This window comes from Vicugna pacos, chromosome 7 (genome assembly GCF_048564905.1).
Source record: "Vicugna pacos chromosome 7, VicPac4, whole genome shotgun sequence".
Classification (NCBI taxonomy): domain Eukaryota; kingdom Metazoa; phylum Chordata; class Mammalia; order Artiodactyla; family Camelidae; genus Vicugna; species Vicugna pacos.
Genome location: NC_132993.1, coordinates 29,626,568 through 29,649,881, shown reverse-complemented (window position 1 = coordinate 29,649,881; position 23,314 = coordinate 29,626,568). Strand labels below are relative to the sequence as shown.

The window sequence follows — 23,314 nt, the reverse complement described above, 5'->3', positions numbered from 1 at the left end:
TGAAAAAACAGACATTTTTAAAACATGAAAAATATTTATCAGTAGTTTTTTTTCAAAATTCAGACAGATAAACTCAATGTATAGATTGGCTAATCCTATAGTCATATTTGGAATGTTAATTTGAAAGTATTGGATTTTAAGTTTTTACAAATTTACTAGCTTGTTTGGTTTTTAGATGCTTGAAATTTTTTTTACAAAAGTCTCAATTTGGTATTGACTCATTTCAACTCACTTTGACTCATTTCAAAAAATTGAAACACTCATACACATCAGTATTGTAATCATAAAGAAAATTGTTTTGCTTTTCATACATACCTGGCCTTTGTAGTGTCAGGTTGGCGTGGAAGCACTTGTGCCCATTTAACAAAAAGAATGAAAGAAAGAACAGAGTAAAGATTAATTTAATTCAACTTTTGCCACCTGGTACTTTGTCTTACTACTTTTGAGTTGTCAGCACCAATCAGAGATTTCCACTTCTTATGTTTCATTTTTTTCTATTCCAGGAAACTCGCTGTTTATCTTGGTTGAAACAAAACTCTTCATATCTGATTTCGTTCTCAACAAATACCAACTTCTCTCACATACTTCAGAATATATAAATCTAAAGCTGGTGTTTTAGTCAGTTCAGGCTGCTGTAACAAATTATCATAGACTAGGTGGCTTAAAAAACAAACATTTATTTCTCACAGTTCTGGAGGCTGGGAAGTGCAAGATCAAGGTGCCAGTAGACCTGGTGTCTGGTGAAGGCCAGCTGTGTCCTCATATGGTGGAAAGAAGGCAGGAGAGCTCTCTGGGGTCTGTTTTATAGGGCACCAATCTCATTCACGAGAGCTTTACCCTCATTACCTAATCAGTTCCCAAAGACCCCATCTCCTAACCATTGCATTGGGGATTAGGATTTCAATAGATAAATGTACGGAGGACGTAAACATCCAGTCCATTGCAGCAGGCAAGAAGCAAGCGGCATCAGAAGCCATGCCTTGAAAATGCAAATCAAACTCTTGAAGTTTATCTAAATATCTGAAACATTTAAAAAAAATCATCCCTTCATCAAGGCTTAAGTGAGCTTCTTATTTCAGTCTGTTCATATATTTAAGCAATAGATATACCTTTCAAACCTATTCTGTGCCAGGTCTACACTGGGAACTATAGAGAAAGCAGACCTACTCCCTGGGTCACATCCAGTTATACCCCAGTTTGTTTAATAATGGTGTCATTACCTTCTCTCATATTTTTTTCTCTCAGTTCACATTTTTATCTCATTGAATCTCAAACTCCAGGAGTCTGCATTCACTGAAAATGAAGTTTTCTTTATTCCTTAATAGAAATCTCTATTTTTCTTAACTTTCAAATTAGAGATCATTCTAGATGATATCAAAGGCCTCATTCAGTTTTATTTGCCTAGAAATAGAATTGTATACTTTCTGTTCTTATAAAAGGAAAATTCACTTTAATCTTCCAAATAAAGTAGCACCTGGGGAATGTGCTGCATCCCCCACTTTGATTCTCCTCGTGGGAATCCGTTTTTGTTCCTTTTACCCTTGCCCCACCTCCAGCCTCTCTAGATTCCTGTTTTGTAAAAGTCTAGTCTGATCATGAGGTATGTTCTCCAGAACATGGGATGGAACACTGATCAGGTGATGCCCAAGTATCAGTTTCAGGCAGGCGTAATGGCTGTCAACCTCCAGAAGTAAACTTGTCTTTTACCTAATTTAAGGAAACATTTGGCAGAGAAATACAAACCAAAACCACAATGAAATACAATGAAGTACCACTTCACACTCAGTAGGATGGCTATAATCAAGAAAATGGAAAATAATAAATGTCACTAAGGATGTGGAAAAATTAGAATCCTCATCAATTGCTGGTGGGAATGTAGAATTGTGCAGCTCCTATGGAAAATGGCCTTGCAGGTCCTCAAAAGGTTAATAAATGTAGAGTTACTATAATACCCAACATTTCCACTCCTAGGTATGTACCCAAGAGAAATGAAAGTACATTTTCTCACCAAAAGTTGTACTTAGATGTTCATAGCAGCATTATTCACAATAGCCAAAAAGTAGAAACAACCCAAGTGCCCATCAACTGATGAATGGATAAATAAAATTTATCCAGAGGAATATTACTTAGCAATAAAAAGGAATGAAATACTGATAACATGCTTAAACATGGATGAACCTTTAAAACATTATGCTAAGTAAAAGAAGCCAGTCTCAAAAGACCACATATTGTATGATTCCATTTACATGAAATGTCTAGAATTGGAAAATCTATAGAGATAGAAAGTACATTAGTGGCTGCCAGGATGTGGAGGCTATGAGAGGATGGGGTGGATGATGGCTAAGTGGTGTGGAGTTTCTGTTTGAAGTAATGAACATATTCCAAAATTGGTTGTGGTGATGGTTACACAAATCTGTGAGTATACCAAAAAACCATAGAATTGTTTATTTTTTTTAAATGGGGAGAAAACCACATATCTCATGTTATGTAAGAAATAATCTCATGTTAAATTGTATTCGTCCTTCTTAAAGAAAATTAAACTCTAAAGCAAATTAATCAGAAGTAAAACTCTATGTGTGAGGTAAGGGGATCTGGCTTTTATGTATTTATAGATATATTACACAAAATTACTTTGTTCAGGGTCATGAATTTGGGGCCCTAACCACAAGTTTTATCTTATTTATACATATATTTCTTCCCCATCTTCTCTCCCAGATAATTTGAGATCATAGCCACAGCAGTCAAGTGAATTCAGATTCCTCCCTATTCCCTCACCATAAAACATATTAGTTTTATGTTTTCAAGAGCATTAAAAAAAAGAGGTTTTGAGACCTAAACACTAAAGATTAATTGTCAACACAGTAGAAACTCAAAAGTTAATTGCCAATCTTTTATTTCTTACTAATTGTTCTAGGACTGCCAGGTGATTTATCATAAGAATTAAATTTCAATGCTGGATTCTATTCTGTCCTTAGAAATATCTCCATGACAACCAAAAGGAATTCCTCATTTCTTGCAAACATTGCTTCAGGGATATTTTGAGAGTTAAAGTGGTCACCCAATTATTTAGAATTTCAGCAATAAAAGAAAGTTGAAGAATTAACAATAGAAAGGCATTTTTGGCATTTTATAGTAGTAGGTATCCCTCCAGAGAAAGGGCTAATGATCAACTAGAAAGGTATTTGTATCTGTGATATGACCTCTGCTTAAAACTCCAGTCATCTCACTGTTCCACACAATCTTCTGTCTTCTCTGGTTCATCCCGTTTTCTGTACCAAGCCACGCTCATCTTAGCTCATGATCAAAAGTAGAGCTTGCCGATTGTACTAATAACATTTCCTCTGTGCCATCAAAAACTATTTAGATGTGGGTTCTTTCTCCTTAGGCACACTTAACTTGTGCAGCCAAGATTACTGAAACAAGGCAAATATATTGTGAAATTTGTTTTAATGCTTTGACTCATGAGTGGCTTTTGGGAGCTCAGAGTTAAAGTTTTTTTTATTGGTTTTTACTCTGGTGCTCCAAGAGTATATCAGTTGAGTGTTTAAGAAGAGATCAAGCAAACAGATTCTGGCATGAGATAAAGTTCCTTGGAAACCTGACTCTTGTACTTTCTAGCTAAAATTCTGTCATGTTTTCTTTATGGAAAATAATAATACCTACCTTGTAGGATTACTGTGAGGAATAAACAACATACCCATTTAAAGCAGCACAACGCCTGGCTCAGTTACCATTATATGTGTTGTTCTCCAGACAAAAATTCTTAACAGGGATTGTACGAAATCAGTCTATCCAAGTTCCAGAGATGCAAAGAGCATTTTTGTGAAAAGAGAAAGATTAGTCCTTTCTGGGAAATGAATATTTGCATACATTTCAGTTATCTGATAAAGCCAAAGATGATGACCTAGTAATTAAGAAATAATTACTTATTATAGATATAGGAAATGATATGAACAAGAGCAAGAAGATAGGAGAAAAAAAGTAGTCGGAGGTGATTGTTATGTGGCAGGTCTGAATAGAATGGAAGAATACAAGAGAGATGGACACAAAATGCAAATATCCATTGGAAGGTTCAGGGGAGCGAATAGTCTTCAGTGAGGGAGAAAGCACAGAATGAGGCACAGAGAGCAGAGTCAGATTATTGAGAAACTGGTGTATTGCTTTGTTTTTGACTTGCATGTGAGAAAATGGAAATTTTTTTTCACCTTTGCAGTGAAAAAAGGGAAGCGATTGGCAACAATCAGGGAAACATGAAAAAATAGGGAAGTGGTAGGAAAAACAAGAAGTGGTGAGCACCAGAAGTAAGTCAGGATTGAAAAGTTGGTTATCTGAAATCTGGATAATTTGGGGTAGAGGCTTTAGAAGTCTAGTGTCCTGATATTCTGCTTTGTAACCAGCACTCAGAGGGAGGCAGGACTGGTAATTGAACTTCTTTTTATTTTCCCTACAAAAGTCACAAGGAACTATTTTGCCCTATATTTAGGAATAACAGTAGTTTCCATCCTTTCGCATCCTGACCAAGTGACCTTTGATCCATCACTTAAATTCTGTGCAAATACAGCCACCCTGCTTAATGGAGATGCTTTGAAAGTATTGAGTGTTTAGGGTAGAACAAAAGTTAGAAAAATGTTCATAATGTTTAACTTTTATAGCTCTATGAGAGCTTGGTTGGTTTCTCTATCAACAATCCACTTTCTGGGAGCAAATTTGGTACTTTGGGAATCTTCTCAAATTGTTTTAGGCTACTTGACTCCGTTAGTGTGCTGAAGAAAAAATTTACTACTGGTTCCCCAGAACATTTATATATTGTGGGTTTGTTAGAATACCAAGCAGTTCTTTCCCAATTTATGGATAAGAAAGCAGAGGTAGAAGGAGTGGTTATTTAATCCTAATCTCATAGATGCCCATGTTTGTCCCATGACTTCAAACCCACAGCAAATAAACGCCCTTTCAATAAAACATAAAAGGGTATTTGGATGTAGAGCAATTTCACAAAGTCAATTTCAAGCCCAGAACTCAGCCCCCTGCACCCTCATGCAGATACAACCTTATGGCCTATTTAAAAATGAGAGGCTCTCTGAGTGCTCCTAAACTCTCCTGTGGTCTGGGTGTTCATCTCAGATAGCCATCTGATTTTATAGCTGGACTTCATTATTACTGGATTCTAGCAACTGGGCAGATGGAAATTATATAGCTGAGAATCATCCCCAATTAGAAATATGTGACAGCAAGAATGACACCAATCATCAAAACTCATTTTCAAGGCTTTGTTAAAATCATCAGGCAGGCCTTATCATAAAAACAGGCCGAGAAGCAGAACTTTATTTATAATCAAACCTAATCATGTATTGTTGGGGCAGTGGTTTATAAAAATGACAGCACTTAATTTCAGAGTTAGCTGAGGGCCTATTTTGACCACAAAAGGTCTATAAATATGGCTTAAGAGTAGTAAAGCTGGAACCAGACCGTATCTCCAGACTCCCCATTCACTACCCTTTCTGTTACATCAAGGGAAGCTGGCTGGTGAGGAGGGTCAGGAGGGTAGCGTGAAAAATAATCCAGAATCCTTGTAACATAAGTGAGGTCTTCTGTGCTGGGGAGAGTCTTGGCTCCTGCAGTTCCCAGTACAATCCTGAGTATTTGTCTGCATGTGCTGGCTGATTGACTGGAAGATCTCCTTCCCTAGAAACCATTAAAAGATCATAGGCAAAACTCTTGTCTTGGGGATTCAGATGAATTGTCTCCAAGGCAGGAGATTAGAAGATGTCATATTGATTTACAGTGAGATAAACTGTTGGGCCTTTGGTTCAAACACCCACGGGCTCTTCTAACCTGTTATCACTATTATCACCGACAATTTCCACTGACAGTATATTTAAACTGAGCTTGTTGAACTAAGAGTGTTTTCTGGTTTGTTTCTCAGGTTGTGGTTTCTCGATCAGGATTGTCAACCCCTCATGTGAATTTTCTCCTGGATTCCCACCCTGTGTCTCCAGAAGCGATTGTGGAGCACCCACTAAACCAAAATGGCTATACACTGGTTGTCACTGGGAAGAAGGTAAGCCCTGGTCCCCAGGGAGGTTCTCTGGATGTGTTTCCTCCTGAGTGGGATATTTACAGCCAGTGTCACATGGTCCTTTTTAATGTCTCTCTTCATCTGGATTCACCTTTCCTCTATCAAATCCTTGCCTGAGTATTTCAGAGATCTTCTAAAATCAAGTTAATTTTTTACTTGGTAAAGAGTGGACCTGTGGGAGGTCCTCTTCATCATGTGAACTTCTTTTGTCCTGTATTTCTCAATGAGAAAAACAAACACACAGAATGAGAATTACAGTCCTAAGGGCAGAACTCTAGGCCAGGCAGATAAATCCTGAAATGTACATTGGAATCTGATGCTGGCCAGTAATGCCTTTTCTCTGAGAGAAGGAGGTGCATCTTGATGCCAGAATGATATGTAAACTTACTTAGAATTTCCCAGGGGTTCAAGTATGTTTTCCAGCAGCTTAAACTATACTCTCTTGTTATTTTTAAATCATCTCAGACAGCAAAATGTCCCTACTAAATAGAACCTCTAACATTGCATGATAATGGTTGTGTTCACCAGACAGTAATGTTAACTTTTATCACATATGTGCCAATAGTAGAGGGAAGGAAGGAATTAGATTTTTTTTAACTTAAATCACACTAAGCAGCATTATGTGATTTGCACACGTAGGTGCTGTCTCTATTGGACTCTCAAATTATATTTACAGGTATCTTTGGTGTATTCAATTTTTATTTAACAGGCAAACAAAAAACCCCTCTGAAAGCTCTTTCCATCATTTGTCTTCACAGATCACCAAGATCCCGCTGAACGGCTTGGGCTGTGAACATTTTCAGTCCTGCAGTCAGTGCCTCTCTGCTCCTTCCTTTGTGCAGTGTGGCTGGTGCCATGATAAATGTGTGCAGTTGGAGGAATGCTCAGGTGGAATATGGACTCAAGAGATCTGTCTGCCTACAATCTACAAGGTAGGAGTCTCTCTCAGCTGTCATGCATGTTTTTTGGAAAACAATCTCATTGATGAAAAAAATTAAAAAATAATGTATTCACTTAGCTGTTAAAGCATCAGCCCAAGCACTACCTCCCTCCAGGTTTTTCCTTTAGGGTGATGTTTGGGCACATCCCCCCAGGGCCCTGCACTTGAAGAGCTTGCTTCATACTCTCCTTGGGCAATTGCTTTCCCTTGGTGCTATGTGAAAAAGAGTAGTTGTTAGTGAGCCACACTGCTCCCCATTTCCGAACACTGGGACCTGATCCCTTCTGACTTGCCTATTCTCTGATTCCTCACCATCTACTTTATCCACCAGGTGGCCAGACATGAGTCTCCATCATATACAGAGATCCACTCATGGCATAACCCAGAACCCTAAACTGGACCATGCAAAGTAGAGATCCCAGCCATCCTGTAGCAATCAAAACAGGGGGTTTTGTTCTCTCTGACACATAGGTGGTGGCTGTCTCATCACTGATGAGATTAGAGGTTACTTCTCAGGGCAAGATGGGAGGCAAGTGAATGGTCAGCACCCATAGGTGGCTGTGCACCTTCTCTCAAAGTTCCTGGAAGAGAAGTAAAGGCATGACTGATGACCACACTAACCTCTATACACTCTGTGAGCCAATTCATTCTTTCATTAATTACAAAAACAGTTACTGAGTACATACCAACAGCTGGCACTCCTCTCGACACTGGGAGATAAAGTCCCAAACAAGACAAAAGTGCCTTCTGCTCTTAGAAAACTTAGCTTCCAGCAGTGGGCTTTAACCATAATGTTGTAGCCACCACCCTCTAACTCTCTGTCGCCTTATTTGCTTAAACATGTGTTTGGCTCTCTGAAAATCTCCATGGCAATTTTTAAAAATTTTTTACTTGATCCAAATACGTTTTGCTTGAAGCTACTTCCCTAGTGAGGACCCGGTGTGTATTTTTTCTGCCTGCATGTGGAACAGTTGGACTTTAGTAAATGGTTCTTGTGAAAGATTCAAGTTAAAGGTCTCGGTTGCCTGGTTCAAGCCCAAGTAAACAAAGTGTGCGAGTCAGAGCAGAAACTGCCCCCAAGTGCATGGCTGTTTTCATTTAGCTACGGTTTGGGGAAAGATTTGTACTGGGTGACTGGGTTTTAAACCAAATCATTTTCTGTTAGGTGTGACACAATTATTAAGAGTTCACTTGATCAGCTAGAGAATAAACTAGAAGATAGTAAGGGAACAAATTTAAATCTATACTGTATTTTTTATGTACTTTTTGTTTGTGTATTTAATATACTTTTAAAACCACATGTAATTTTATACTTTAAAAACACCTAGCCATGGCAATTTGAGACACCAGAAACCTGAACTCAGCTACTCCGTGAAAGAGATATGAGGGGTGTGGGTGTGTGTGCGTGCGTGTGCAGTTAAATCACAAGAATTTCATTTCAAAAACAGCCAAGCTCATGCTTTAAATAAAGAGCAGGTTGAGAACCTGTACAATTTAAACATTTAATTTTGACTAATGTACCTCATTTTATTAGTGGCGAAAGCTATATTAAAATGGTTAAAAACAGGGTAAATATTTTAGAATTTTCTGGAACCAGAGAATCCTACATAATGTTTGAATCTCCCTCTCTCTCACCTTTCCTAACTCCAACACCATAGCTGGAAATTTTTTAAAGTTTGCATTGCATCATGCACGAGTCATTAAGGCTCGGGCTGTACGGTTAGAAGGAAAGTAGTGCAGCTGAGTCCATAAATCCCTTTTGGTTCAGAGCTGTTAGGAAGATTTCATGCTGCACTAGAGCGTGACATTTAGCATTCTTACTGCAAAAAATAAGACAGATTATTCATCTTTCTCTTATCTGTCAAAATCTGCAGGCACAAAACCTAGCTAATGTGTAGAGTTTCACTTTCCAATAAATGTAAGTTAACCTGCTTTTCAAGGTACATCATGTTCAGTGGCTGAAATTCTTTGCAGTTCCACATATGAAAGATTTCAGGATTCCAAGCCCATTATTTTGTTTCAAACCTGTTATCTGATCTTGCACTTAAGGAGCAATGAAACATGCTTCAGAAAAGGAAGAGCATTTTCTAATATATTCTGAATTTATTACGATAAAATTGTCATATCTGGTAGGATTAGAGCCCAATCCCAGTGAGACAATTAAACAGTTTATTAATTGATCAGGAGACTCAGATAAGAAGCAACAGCTATATCTTATGACAAACAGGGGTCATGCCTATAATACACTGGCACAATATATTTGTGACATTTACTGAAGAGGCAATTTTTAATTTTCCAAGGTTTTTGCTGTTATTATTGTTGTTTTCCTATTTACTCCTCACCTTGTTTCCCTGATTGTTAGTATATTACAATATGGTGGGACATTGCAAATTTTAGTTTCCTAAGGTTTTTTGTTATTGTCTTTATTTTAGTTTTCTAATGTATTATCTTAATGGGTTTAAAAACAACATCATTTAAATCATTTTCACCTGTGAAATCACAATAGCTACTTTTGTGGCTATTTCTACCCTATCCAGACCCAGCCTCCATGGCTTTATGCCGGACACTCATTTCCTTCCCACACAGTTTCTCTACCCTCAGGATAACTCAGGGTTTGCCAGGCCATTGTTGGTTCTGTCCAAGGGTGTGTAGTCCAAGACTGCGTCCTTCCTTTTCCCCTGGAATAATGAACATTACCCCATAAGCGAAGGGGGATATGTTCAGATGTCCCCCTCTAATATTTCAGTTGGGATGGGAAAGCTAAGTAGAGCTGGCCTTTCAAATCCTGATGGTCTAGGAGAGGGTTTCAAACTATGTAAGATAGAAAATGATAACGTATGTAGAGTGACAGGCTTCAATTTTATCATAGAAAGGGGGGATCTGAGCAGTGGGATCCGGCCAACATCAGCCTTGGGCAGCTGTTTTCATTGGGGAAGACTCCTCATTAAAAGAGGAAACAGCAGCTGTGTGACTGCCTCAGGCTGAAGAGAGTCCTGGAGGGTTAGATGTCTTGTTCTCTCCTACTGGATTTCTAACATAATAATAAACAGATATTTTTTTCTATCAGTTCTCATTTGGCTAGACATGGACGAGGTAAGTTTTCATGAAAGGCACAACTGTGTAATGGATTTCATGGGTAAAACAGCTATCATAAAAGCAGTAGGCTAAGACTTTTAAAGGGGTTTGGCAACAAGCATAAGGCTTTGGTTTGCAATTATTTATTTGGGAGAGATGAGAATGTTCGCAGGTTTGGATTTTGCTAAAAGCCTTCTAAATTGTAAAAGAATCACTTTTAAACTTTCACTAACTGGCCTCTAGCAAATACCTTTACTAGTTTTTGAGTTGCCTCTATAGCAGTGCTATGTTTTCCCACCATTGTACTTTACAGCACAATTTACAATATGTCCCCCCAAAAGAGCATTTCCTTTCTCAATTGTCACAAAGCTACTGAGGAGAAGCTTATTTTTAACTTGGAGATATGTTTTGTTTTAATAATTTTAACCTAAGAATAGTTGTCTTATAGGCTTCATAAGGGCCTTATGCTATGTTATATCACAATTGTCAAATTTTTATTAATAAATTCAAGTTTTACTTTTAATACACCAAAGATGACTCTGCAATAATGAAATGAACCTATTATTTATTTAATACTGAGCATGAAGAAAAAAGTCAATCCTAGAAATATGATGTATAGTGATGCCAAGGGAGACAATTAGAAACATTGCTACAATGTAGATCACATTTAGGGCTCTCTCCAATTCTGTTTTTTTTTTCCTATTTCTAATGGAAATAATATATTGAATATATTAAATATTATATCATTTTTAGCTCTGTCAACTAACTAGCTGGTATATATCAAACAGTGAGCAAAGAAAAATTGAAAATTAGTAAAAAATGTGAATTAATAAGTATAAAGGAATGGAGTCACTTATTCATTTGTTGATGCCTGGCACATAGTAGATGATTTTTAAATAAATAGTGAATGAATGAATGAATAGCAGATATGATTGAATAACTTCTATGTGGTTGATATTATGATAGCTGCTGAATGCAACTGTGAAAACACTGGGTACAAAGAGTGTTATTTTTACTATAGGACTTTCTTTGGTTGGGGAATACCATAGCGACATAAATGTAGCACACACCCAGAGCAAGGCATATATTGGTGCTTGGCTTCTAGGGCCCATGAAAGAGTTCAATCTGGAGGCCTGTGAAGGGGTTCTATAAGCATGTAAAAGTCTGGGCCCGAAGTGTGTCTACTCTAGCCTAAGAAGGAACTCCATGCCCACCCAGGCTGAATCTGCTGTCTCACCCATCTCTGGATCTCCTGAAAACAGCTTACCTAATCACCCTGTCAGATAGTTTTAATATTTGTTCCAGATTCTCTGAAATTTGTGACCCTTTTTCCTTTGGTAAATATTAAATTTTTTTTATATACTGGGAGAAGGGAAGGACTTCAGACTCTTGAGGATACATATTTTGTTTGTTTCTTTTCCACACGTTTGAAAGATAATACATTGGGTTTTTTAAAGTTCTATATTGTCCTTGTAGGTTCTCCCAACTAGTGCCCCCCTTGAAGGAGGGACGACGCTGACCATATGTGGCTGGGACTTTGGATTCAGGAGGAATAATAAATCTGACTTAAAGAAAACCAAAGTTTTCCTTGGGAACGAGAGTTGCACCTTGACCTTAAGCGAGAGCACGACAAATACGTAAGGATCTTAGGATGTTTTGCCAGGCTGTGGTTGGAAAACACGTTTTGTTTTTGAATGACTACTTGTAAAATTTGCCCTGAAAGTCCATCTCTTGAATTAGAAAGGGTCTTGGTCCATTACTCTCCTTGTGCATTTGTTTTCTTTTGTTTTTAACCCTACTTACTCACCAGAATTAAGGAGGGGGAAAGGTGGCATTACTTAGGTGAAGAAAAGAATTCAGCATATGGAAGTTTTTCAATCATTCTTGTAACAACTCTTGGGAAATTGTCTGGCTAGATTTGAAAGAGCAGCACTGGTTGGGGTGGTTCCACCTTTAAGTGTTCCAATAAAGGAAATCTCCAACAGCTTTTTCTATAAAAATCAGAAAAGCTCAATATAGACCCTCTCTTCTAAATTCACTTTCTAAACCTCAGAAATGTAGAGAAGCAGTTGAATCATATTTTTTAAACATTTTTATTGAGTTATAGTCATTTTACAATTTATAGTCAAATTCCAGTATAGAGCACAATTTTTCAGTTATATTTGAACATACATATATTCATTGTCACATTGTTTTTTCTCTGTGAGCTACCACAAGATCTTGTATATATTTCCCTGTGCTATACAGTATAATCTTGCTTATCTATTCTGCATATGCCTGTCAGTATCTACAGATTTTGAACTCCTAGTCCCTTCCCACCCTCCTCCCCCTTGGCAACCACAAGTTTGTATTCTATGTCTATGAGTCTGTTTCTGTTTTGTATTTATGTTCTTTTTTTTTTTTTTTTTAGATTCCACATATGAGCAACCTCATATGGTATTTTTCTTTCCCTTTCTGGCTTACTTCACTTAGAATGACATTCTCGTGAATCACATTTTTGAGACTCCTTGTTTTTGAGAGTTTAAATTTATATTTAGCTGATATTTATTGGCACTGTAACGTAAGGAGTGTAGCTCATTTAGCCATTCCCGATTCCCGGGAGATAACAATGTTTTTCCTATTTTACAGAGATAGTAACTGAAGTTCAGAAAGGTGGAGTGTAGATTAGCAGAGGTAATCCAGAGAGTAAGAGCCGAACAGGCCTTCAGACTCAGCTCTACTGATTTAAGACCTATGCCTGTTCTACTATATTCTGCATGTACTTTCTGTATGATCTGAATTCCATAATGAACAGAGAATCCACAAATTTGCCATTATCATATAGAAACAACAATTGAACATTCAGAGTTTTATGATTGAACCTATTCTATCAAGTGGTTATTTTATACCTAGTTGAATTCCTTTCAGGGTTATATAAAGTTCTAAATCTACTCATTTTACTGAGATCAAAATGTCAGTTAATCTCATACTTCTTTAGCTTAATGGCAAAACAGATTCATTCTAGAGATCACCCTTTTAAGTTCTTGCTCATTGCATTATAAATTAGAGCCTATAAAAGTAAAACACAATTCATTTTCTTCTTTAAAAAGATATTTAAAGGTATATTAAAGGAGGGTATAGCTCAAGTGATAGAGCACATGCTTAGCATGCACGAAGTCCTGCATTCAATCCCCAGTACCTCTCCAAAAATAAATAAACCTAATTACCTCCCCCTACATCCTGCCCCCCAAAAAAGAAAAGATATTTAATAAAACAAATTATATTTATACTTTTAAGGATTATAATAAGATTATTAATTCAAAAATAATTCTATGGAAAGCCTATCACAATGTTATTATTTTTAAGTAATTTCAATATACATGTGTAACCACAAAAATGCACTTTTTCACATACTTTAAAGAAGAGATTTTGCTTATTTATAATTAGTCCATTGTTTCATACGCTGTTGAAATACCATTTCTTTATCTTAAGTATGCCAAACATTATGCCTACAATTATATAGGATTAGACTTAGATTATTATGAACTTGAATCAGTGAGGTCTGCATCAATGAGTTTTAACATTTCCTAATTTGTCTGTATAAATAATGCAAACAGTCAATATACAATTTACTATAAAAGTACAGAAATAAAATTACACAGTTTTAGATACTAATGCTTACCTTGTAATTCTGCTTGCTATTCAGAGTAGTCAGCTCACTATGTAGAGATAATGGCCCTTCATATAAAATAGCCCAAGCAGAAAATGCCTTTGGATTTGTAGCATATTAAATTTTGTTTTTTCAGGTTGAAATGCACAGTTGGTCCTGCAATGAATGAGCATTTCAATGTGTCCATAATTATTTCAAACAATCGAGGGACAGCACAATATAGTACCTTTTCCTATGTGGTAAGTATAGACATTACTTTTCTCATGAGCTAGGATATTTAATTATTACTTAATCTACTTAGAGTTATAAAATTAACAAGTTAGTTTGTTTTGTTTTTATCTCTTGTTCAGGATCCTATAATAACAAGTATTTCTCCAAGTTACGGTCCTAAAACTGGTGGCACTTTACTTACTTTAACTGGAAAGCACCTAAACAGTGGGAATTCTAGACACATTTCAATTGGTGGAAAAACATGTACTTTGAAAAGGTATTGTAAATTTATTTATTGTTGTATCAGTCAAGTCAGATTAATATCTGTACCTAGCAAATCAGGAAAAAGATTATTCTTTTGTGGGGAGAAATCAAGATGTTTGTTATTATTCTCCTGCTTACAATACTTCCCCCTTTCCAAATCCATCTATCCCTTTTGCTGATTTTTTATGCCTTTCCCTTATTGTTTACTAATTCCACTTTTAAGTTTTGTCTTTCCATTCACCTTCTTTGTTATACTTAGGATCTCAGCTATGCTATGAGCTGTGAGATTCTGGTAATTGACAATAAATTAAAACAAACATTTCCATCAAGATTTACAATTAAACCAAATCACTTTGGGGAGGTAAGAAACATGAAGGATATTGGGTTAGGAGGGAAATTATGTTTCTGCTTCTTAGAGTTGGGAGAGCTCAGTTTAACCAAGTATCAAAAGAATACTTTAAAAATTGCTTAAAATCCCAAATACTTTGAAGTCAAGGATGGCTTGTCCACAACAAAGCTAAGTTTAGGATCCAGTCAAATGTAAACAATCTACATTAGAAAGAGTTTTTTTCTAGACCACATCAGGAAATTCCCATTTAGGAGCCATTGAGTGATATCCTTTTGATTTACGGATATAATTCTAAAATATGTGTATCTCTAAGAGCTAAGGTACATTTTCTTAATTTTTTTTGTTCAGTGTGTCAGATAGTATTCTCGAATGTTATACCCCAGCCCAAACCACTCCAACTGAGTTTCCTGTTAAATTGAAAATTGACTTAGCCAACCGAGAGATAAACAGCTTCAGTTATCGGGAAGACCCCGTTGTCTATGAAATACATCCCACCAAATCTTTCATTAGGTAAGTAAAAGCTTCTGATGGATATAAGACGATAATGAACATGAGGATGATTGGCTGTTGAATACTCAAGAGAAAGACAGTTTTATCTCTGGCTTTGATGCAGTTGCATTTTTTCTTTTGAAGGCTGCTTGTCCAATTTAGGAGTGAAAACTACATTCAGGTTCTGAGTACGATTTGACTTTATCAGTGCTAGTTTATGCCAAGAAATATTTTATCCTATTATATTATGTTTTAAATAGATTTCAGTAAAACAGTTTAACTGGGCGCTGTAGTATTTATGTACTTATATTATGTACATTTCAATTCTATACTGACCTTAGTGCCCAAAGGTGAAATCACCTTTTTCTCTCCATTCTTCTCTTTACCCTGCCTACTTTCCACACAGCTTCTCCCTGTACCAGACTCCCACTGAGTTAGTATCTCATTGGACCCAGTTCAGTCTGCCTTTTTTCTGTTAATTCTATCAGTCTAGCAACAATAGTTAATAAAGTTCATTTTTCTTTGTATTTTTTTTCAGACAGGGAAAAAATAGTTATTTTGCATATTTGGTGAATAAAAAGAGAAATGCATTTCTTCAGCTTATGAAATATGAATTTTAAAAAATATTTTTAAGTTAAGTAAGTTGTTTCTAAAGAAAAGTTATCGCTGAACTTCCATTTGACTGACTGTAGCTGTAACTTGCAATCACTACGTGTGATTTAATGTAATCTCTCCCCTAAAATACTTGATAAAGAAAGAACCTCTCAACATTGCTATTTTTTCTTTTATTTTTGCCAGTGGTGGGAGCACAATAACAGGTGTTGGAAAATACCTGAATTCAGTTAGTGTCCTGAGGATGGTAATAAATGTTCATGAAGCAGGAAGGAACTTTACCGTGGTAAGTACTTTAAGTGATAGTTGCACTTGGAGTTCTGTATCTCTGCCTCTACCTCCAGCTTTCGTGGTACTGGAGACATTTCAGTTTTGCCTTTAATGTTTGCTAGTTATCTTCCTTGCAGGGTAAGTCAAATACTACTTTTTGTTCGAGAACTAATATTATCTAGTCTCAGGCTAACATGATAAAACAAAACGCTCACACGCACTATCTTCTCATTGTGTCCTCACAAGGAGGAGAAAGAAAAAGGAAGCAAGCTCTCTTGTGTCTCTTCTTATAAGGACACTAGTCCCATCATGAGAACCTCACTCTCATGACCTAATTATCTCCCAAAGATCCCATCTTCAAACACCATCACATTGGGCATTAGGGTTCCAACATACGAAATCAGGGAGAACACATTCAGTCCATCGCCTTTCGCTATCCTCTCTTTTTAATGCACCACAGACTATCAACCCTTTTGCTCTAATAAAATGTCTAATAAGAGCCTCTAATCTTGCTGCAGCACCCTTGTCTTCCTAAGTGGCAGGCACACAATGTTTTCCTATGCACCCCCTCTTCTTACCATTCTTCTTGTCCCTTTGTTAGCATGTTGTCTAGTAATGAGAAAGAAGAATACTTATGTCCTAGAGTGTGTATGTTGTTTGGTATTTCTCTACCTTTTTTTCTTTCATTTGCAAGGTCAGTCAAAATTTAACCGAATGCCTCCTTGAAAGTGATTGACCTATTTTGTACTCTAACAATTTATATAGATCACATTAAAATGGTAGTTTTACTTTAGACCTCAGGAATTTTGGAGTTATTTACACAGATTTCATATATTTTGTTTTTCTTTAATATGAAATACCCATAATCTAGTGGGATTTGTACACACAACTTAGAATGGAAGTTCTAAGTGCCTCTTCTCAAGCCAGGTCTTGATTGGGAAGGTAATAGATTGAATTATAGCACTTCCTTTTAGATTCCCATCCAATATTTCTTGAAGGCTAAGCTGCAGTGTGCTTAATTACAAAAACCAATTTGGAGCTAAAAATGTCAAGCCAAATCACCAAACAATAAGGTCATCTCAAATAAGATTTTTCTTGACCTTCTCAACCAGCCACATTGCATCACCTCTAAAGAGTATTATTAGATTTTTATGATACTCCTGAGAGATTGTACTCCAGAGAGCCACTGTATGAAGTAGAGAGCTTTGAAACCAATCCCCACACACAGCCGCAAACAAAGTTAGAATACCACTGCTATTAATTTAAAGGACATCAGTTCTCCACAAGCAGGCATAACAATTTTTCATTAACCTATTAGAATAACAATAGCCCTCGTTGGTGTTGGCTTGTGACTTTTTAAAGTAGAACTCTGAGAAATTATAGTTTATGTAATTCACACCAAGCTTGTGTTACTAAAACAATGGCTAAGTTTTCTTCCTTCTCCCTCACCAGCATTATGAGGATACATGGCTTTATTCATTCATTTGTAATCAAATTGTTATTAAAAACCTCCTAGTTGTGAGACATGAGTCCAATATGCCAAGAAAGATTCAAACAATGGTAGAAGATTAAAATCATGTCCATTTATACACAGAAATGTAAACTTCTATAATTTTAGCTGCAAACATATTAGTACAGTAAAACTATTTGACCTGGGTAAGAGTGAAAAATTCAGTGGGTCTGTTTGACTATTGTTTGTGAAAATTACCTCATAAAGAGATGTGTGTTCCTTCCAGGTTCTCTGCCTTTTATAGAATTTGAAGTTGATCATGATTGAATTGAATCATTATTTAAAAGATAAAAACTCTTGGTCAGGTCTGATTTAGAAATATCGATCCAGCCACAATAATTTTTAAATCCAACAAACTCAAATCTTTTAAAATAAAAATACTAATCATCTTCTTAAACAAAATGCATATTAATTTGTTAATACGCATTATGTCCTAGAAGCCAGCAATTTATTGTATAGTTTTCAAATTTCTTGTTACGTAGAGAATTATTGTAATGGCAATAAAATTGTTCATTTCCATTTTTCAAGATGATAGGAATAAATAGCTTTTAGCATTATAATATAAATTTGATACAAAACTAAATAAATTTTATTCATATTATATCTATGTATCAGTTTTCTTTACCTGATTATAGTGCACATTTTTAAATGTAGGATAATTTTTTAAATTATATATTTAAAAATATCAAATATCCAGTTTTGTTTGTGGCTTTTTATGTATGTCTTGAATCCTTTTTCTGTTGTGGACGTAAGTAATTGTTTTATCTCCAATTCTGCTTGTCAAAGGAGAGGAAATCAAAGGGATGTTGTTGCTTGTTTGTCTTTTCCTTGAGGGGAAAAAATGCAACCGTTTAACCTTAAATGTGCCACTTTGTGTTGCTGGTTTAGTCTAAGCACAATCAAGAGGAAACCACATTTTCCAAGCTTCTATAAATCAGAATTACAAAGGGGAAGATTTGAAATGACAGATCAAAGGCCATAAAATAATAATAGCAAAGGCTTTGTAAAATAGAGAGCATAGGAAAAGATTTACTAATATAGAATACAGAGTGAGCAAGAAACCACACTGTGGGAGTTAGACGATTTTTGGAGCCAGTGGCCTTGGATTTATTTTCCTACTTTGCCACTCAGAGCTGTGTGACCTGGTCTGATGACATCAGCTCGAAAATCTCAGATTCTTCATCTCTAATATGTGTGTAATCATAGCATCTACCTCATAGGATTATTGTGAGAATTAAATGAGACCAACCTTGTAAAGTATTTTGCACAAACCTGGCACTCAGTAATTGATAGCTTAAAACAGACTAATAAGATGACTTAACTATGTAGTTAATTATAATGTGAAGCGTATGGTGCTTGGCAGTGGACAAAGCACTTTACCATGCAGTATTCCACCTTGTGAATAGCATTTTAATCTTAATTCCTAAATAAAGAAACTGAGTGCCCAAGTAAGGTCTTTGCCCTGATTCTCACAGGTTAGTTTAAAGCTAGGATGTGAATAAGGACGTCTAACTACACAAAATCTAGCACCCACCCTTCCATAGCAATTTCATAAATAGTCACCCTGTAGGTGACTGTCCTGTCTTCTTAAGGAAAATAAAGTGATGAAGGGAGAGACAGCTTCAGATAGATCAGCATAGCTTATTCCTAGCAAGTGAAGCTCTGTAGCTCCTTCGAAGAGCTGCATTGTTTAGATAATCTTACATCTGTCATGTTTCCAGAAATTTGTTCTTCAACATTAGGAAATTAAATGGAGATTTCTTCAAAAATTATTTACTTTCAATTGATTGTCTGAATCAGTGAAATGTGAAAGTTGCTATGATGTTATCAAAGCACGGTGTTCTGTTCACAGTGCATAATTTTGTCTTACTACAGGCATGTCAGCATCGCTCTAATTCAGAGATAATCTGCTGTACAACTCCTTCACTACAACAGCTGAACCTACAACTCCCTGTGAAAACCAAAGCCTTTTTCATGTTAGATGGGATCCATTCCAAACACTTTGATCTCATTTATGTACATAATCCTGTGTTTAAGCCTTTTGAAAAACCAGTGATGATCTCAATAGGCAATGAAAATGTACTGGAAATTAAGGTAAGAAATGCTTAAAATGCTCTCTTAAATCATCAACTTGCACTTAATTGACTTCATAGCTATGTGAATAGAATTGTTGTACTTGGTCATTATCTTATACTACATCAGTAAATATCTAAGCTCTGAAAAACAAATCTTTTCGACATAAGACTAAAAGGTATGTATAATCATGGACTGCTTTTTAATGAAGTATTTAAAAACTCTTTCTTGTGTATATATTAAAAAGTAGTAAATGTGGGACACAAATCCATTAAATAAGCTGCCTGTGATGCATTATTCTGCCAGTGTTTTGTATTTCCCTGGATGCTCATTATAAGGCAAAAGGTAAGAGTCTTAAATGTAAACGCATCAATTGTAGTTCTGTACTTCCTTCCAATACTTGGAATTTTATATCTGGGTGTGTTCATCTCTAAGCTGTTTTATAAATGGAGCTGGATTTCCTCTACCTCAGGAATATATTAGCGTCTAAATATAATTTAATTGGACAATAATAGATCATCTTTTCTCACCCAACCTGTTGCAAAGACTGCTAAAGCCCAGAGAAGTTAACGTGATGAAATTGTGGCAGAACAAAGGCTAAAATTCAGCTCTTTTATGTTGCTTCAGTCATTTTTACTTCAAATAGTAATAAAAGAGGCAAAATGGTCAAAACTTTAATTATCTATAGCTCCAGTCACTAGAAACAGCAAAATATTTTTCCTTCAACGTGTTGTGTTAGACATGCAGAATTTTCTCCCGAAAGACAGCCTGCATGAAAATATGAACAAACATCAAGTAATAGGATAGTCCCTGTTTAGATGTAATATCAATTCCCATAGATCGTCTCCATCTAAGTAAGAATACATTTCTACTAAAAATTTTCTGCTTTTTCAAAACAGGATTTTATCTACAGCCAAACCCATGCACACGTTCACACACATACAAGTTTACTAACCTCGCAATTGTGTTTTGTACAATAATTAAGCAAGCCCAGCATGAAATTAAATGGAAGCCTGTTTCAATGAACAGCATGTTTACCATAGCAAAGTTCTTTCATCTGCTTCTTTAATTAGTTTTAGAAAAGGAGAAAGAGCTTTTATCGCTTCTTTTTTTTCAGTAAAACTAATCTAGTGTGACCTTTTACTTTCAACAATTACTGTGTTTGCCATTTGAAAGATTCCATTTGGTTTTTCTTGATGAAAACAATGGTTTATTTGCAAATATTTTTACACCCAGAGAAATCCCATTTTTTGTTCCTCTGTCTATGATCAAAGGATTAGATAAATGGTTCTTTATCCTTCCAAGCAGTCTTATATGAAGGAGAAAACTCCTTTTTCTGTAAATTAAATACCCATTTTTCAATGTCCTGTGAAACCGTTGGACCAAGAAAAACATGATTTGACACCATCCTGAGCCTTTCCATACTCCTCCCAACCTGGCCCAAGAGGTCTCTGGAAACAAACACAAGACACTTTCTTTTCTTGCCTGTACACAGAATGACTGTTTTCTCTAACAAGTGTAAGTGTACAGCACCTGTCATGTCACAGAGTGGCAATCTGGGGGAAAGGGAGCAGTTTAGGGGGGCTGTTTTGCTGTCATAATTTAATTGTCTCCGAATTCCACTTTACTTATGTGTAAGAAGAAATCTAAGGTGTAGGAGAATCTTTGCGTGACTGCAGTTTAACCCTTTACCAGTTTCTAAAGTTGATCACATTAAAACCTCTGCTTCTCAGAGCAGAAACAAAGGAATGTAAAGCAAAAGAAAAGAAAAGAGAAGTTCTCTGTCTCTTCTGGACAAGTAGTGGATTGCTTTTATTAAAAGAAAGGAGGTCATTTTATTTCATGTTGTGTTTGTTCAATTAGCGTTCAGAACGTAAGTATGAAGTATGTTTGTGTTCCGTCAGTGAAAGCACTGTGGAAAGAATCATGTTTAGAGTGAGATTTGCTTGTTATTGCCAGGAAGAGTTCGTGCTCCTCAGGCAGCTCTGCATACAAGAATGCCTTGGCTAGAGAAAGGTTGTGATAGTTTCCAGCCTCGGTTGAGAATTGCCTCGGTCAGCAATTGGCCCAATGAATACACCATGGCCAAGAGGGTCAGCCAAGTTTGGATCAAAAATATGTAACTGAGACCAAGGATCAGTCACTCCTCAAGACAAATCAGAACCTTATCAATATGAGAGGTGGTTTATGATGAAGGCTTAGGCACCAGTGGTAGGCAGTGGTCATCAGAAGTAGACATCTCTTGGTGAATACACATTAGGACTCAGTGTTCATGTCAACAACAGCTCACATTTGTGTGGAATTTTAGTTAACACAGTACTTCAACATACGTTGTTTCACTTGAGACTCATGTGGACTTAGGAGGTTGTAAGGTCAGTGATGTTTATCCCCATTTATAGATGAGTAAATAGGGGTTTAGAAAGATTATGTAATGTATCTTGGGTCACCTAGGGAGCAAGCAGCGTAACAAGGCTCACACTCAAGTTTCTTTATCCCAAATTTGGTCTTCTTTCCACTAAATTACAGAGCTTTTCATATTAACTTTCATTTAACGTATACCAAAATACCTTTCATAATAGAGAAAATTTCTGTCATATGGTATGAAATTGTTTATACAATTCTTTGAGTAAAATAGCTCTAAACTCTCTCAAATAATCTAAAAATCAATTCTGTTTAAGGAAACCCTATATTTTCCCTAATTATCTTATTATATGCCTTTTAATGCATGAGCATGTTTTATGGAAACTAGAGAAGCACAGTATTTAATGCTGGAACAAGGGCTGCCTGACACTGCCCGGGGGGGTTCATCTTACTCTGGAGCATACTAATGTACATGGTAATGGAGAGACTTCAGAAGTCCAATTTGGAAAAGTTGGCCAAAACAAGAAAAATGGAGCAGGAAGATCAGCTTAAGCAAGGAACAGGGGCTCAGGCTATTGACACTGTGAGCACAAGAACAAAAGTTGGGAGCTCAGTTAGAGACCTGTGTCAGTGTCTGGGCACCAGAAGGATCTAGCAGGGAGAAGAGTTCTGAGCTAACTCAGCCTTCCTGCTGCCCAGAGCCAGCCAGAGTTTGTCTTCCTTCCACTTCTGACTAATGTACCTGCAATTATAGGCCCAAACCCGTTCACAACCACTGTTGAGGCCAGTTCTGTCTCTAGACAGGGTGGAAATAGAGGGCTCTTTTCTTAGAGGTCATTTGGCCCAATGTCAAGGCCTATTCTTATTGCTGGTGCTTGTAAATTAGTACAACTGACCCTTGAACAACACGGGTTGGAACTGCACGTCCACTTACATATGGATTTTTTTTCAATAAATACATACTAGAGTATTATATGACTCGTGGTTGGCTAAATCCATGAATGCAGAACCTCAGATAAAAAAGAGGGCCTACTGAAGTTGTGCGTGAATTTTCAATTGCATGGGGTTCAGTGCCCCTCACTCCCACATTATTCAGGGGTCAACTGTATTTCCCTGTGCTGCACACTTTAATATGCATTCTGTAGGGGAAACAAAAACATATTCCAGGGCACAAAGACAGCACCTGTGGTTTCCCAGTACCCCAAATAGCCAATGAAGAAACTAGTTTAATTTTGGTTCACTCAGCTTTTCTCAGATGAACTTTTTTCTGGGAACTTTTTTCTCCAAATGTCTATTAACCTCCTATGACTTAGTTTGAAGCTTTCTGTTAAGATTCTTCGGCCCATTTCCTAAGCTGAGGGACTCATATCCTCTGGGTAAAGCGTTAGTGTCACCACATCACCACCACCACCACCTCACTGATAGTCTGCTGCTAG

General features: G+C 36.5%; 1 protein-coding gene across 2 annotated transcripts in view; it reads left to right on the top strand.

Moving 5' to 3' along the window:
- MET (MET proto-oncogene, receptor tyrosine kinase) overlaps positions 1 to 23,314 on the top strand; it is a 106,283-nt gene that overhangs the window by 54,011 nt on the left and 28,958 nt on the right. For both annotated transcript variants that reach the window (XM_072964625.1, XM_006206171.4), the window contains exons 4-11: positions 5,924 to 6,058; positions 6,835 to 7,008; positions 11,568 to 11,728; positions 13,877 to 13,979; positions 14,091 to 14,227; positions 14,912 to 15,073; positions 15,851 to 15,950; positions 19,320 to 19,538. In XM_072964625.1, the coding sequence (XP_072820726.1) occupies positions 5,924 to 6,058; positions 6,835 to 7,008; positions 11,568 to 11,728; positions 13,877 to 13,979; positions 14,091 to 14,227; positions 14,912 to 15,073; positions 15,851 to 15,950; positions 19,320 to 19,538 (1,191 nt within the window). The remainder of the gene's footprint in view (positions 1 to 5,923; positions 6,059 to 6,834; positions 7,009 to 11,567; positions 11,729 to 13,876; positions 13,980 to 14,090; positions 14,228 to 14,911; positions 15,074 to 15,850; positions 15,951 to 19,319; positions 19,539 to 23,314) is intronic.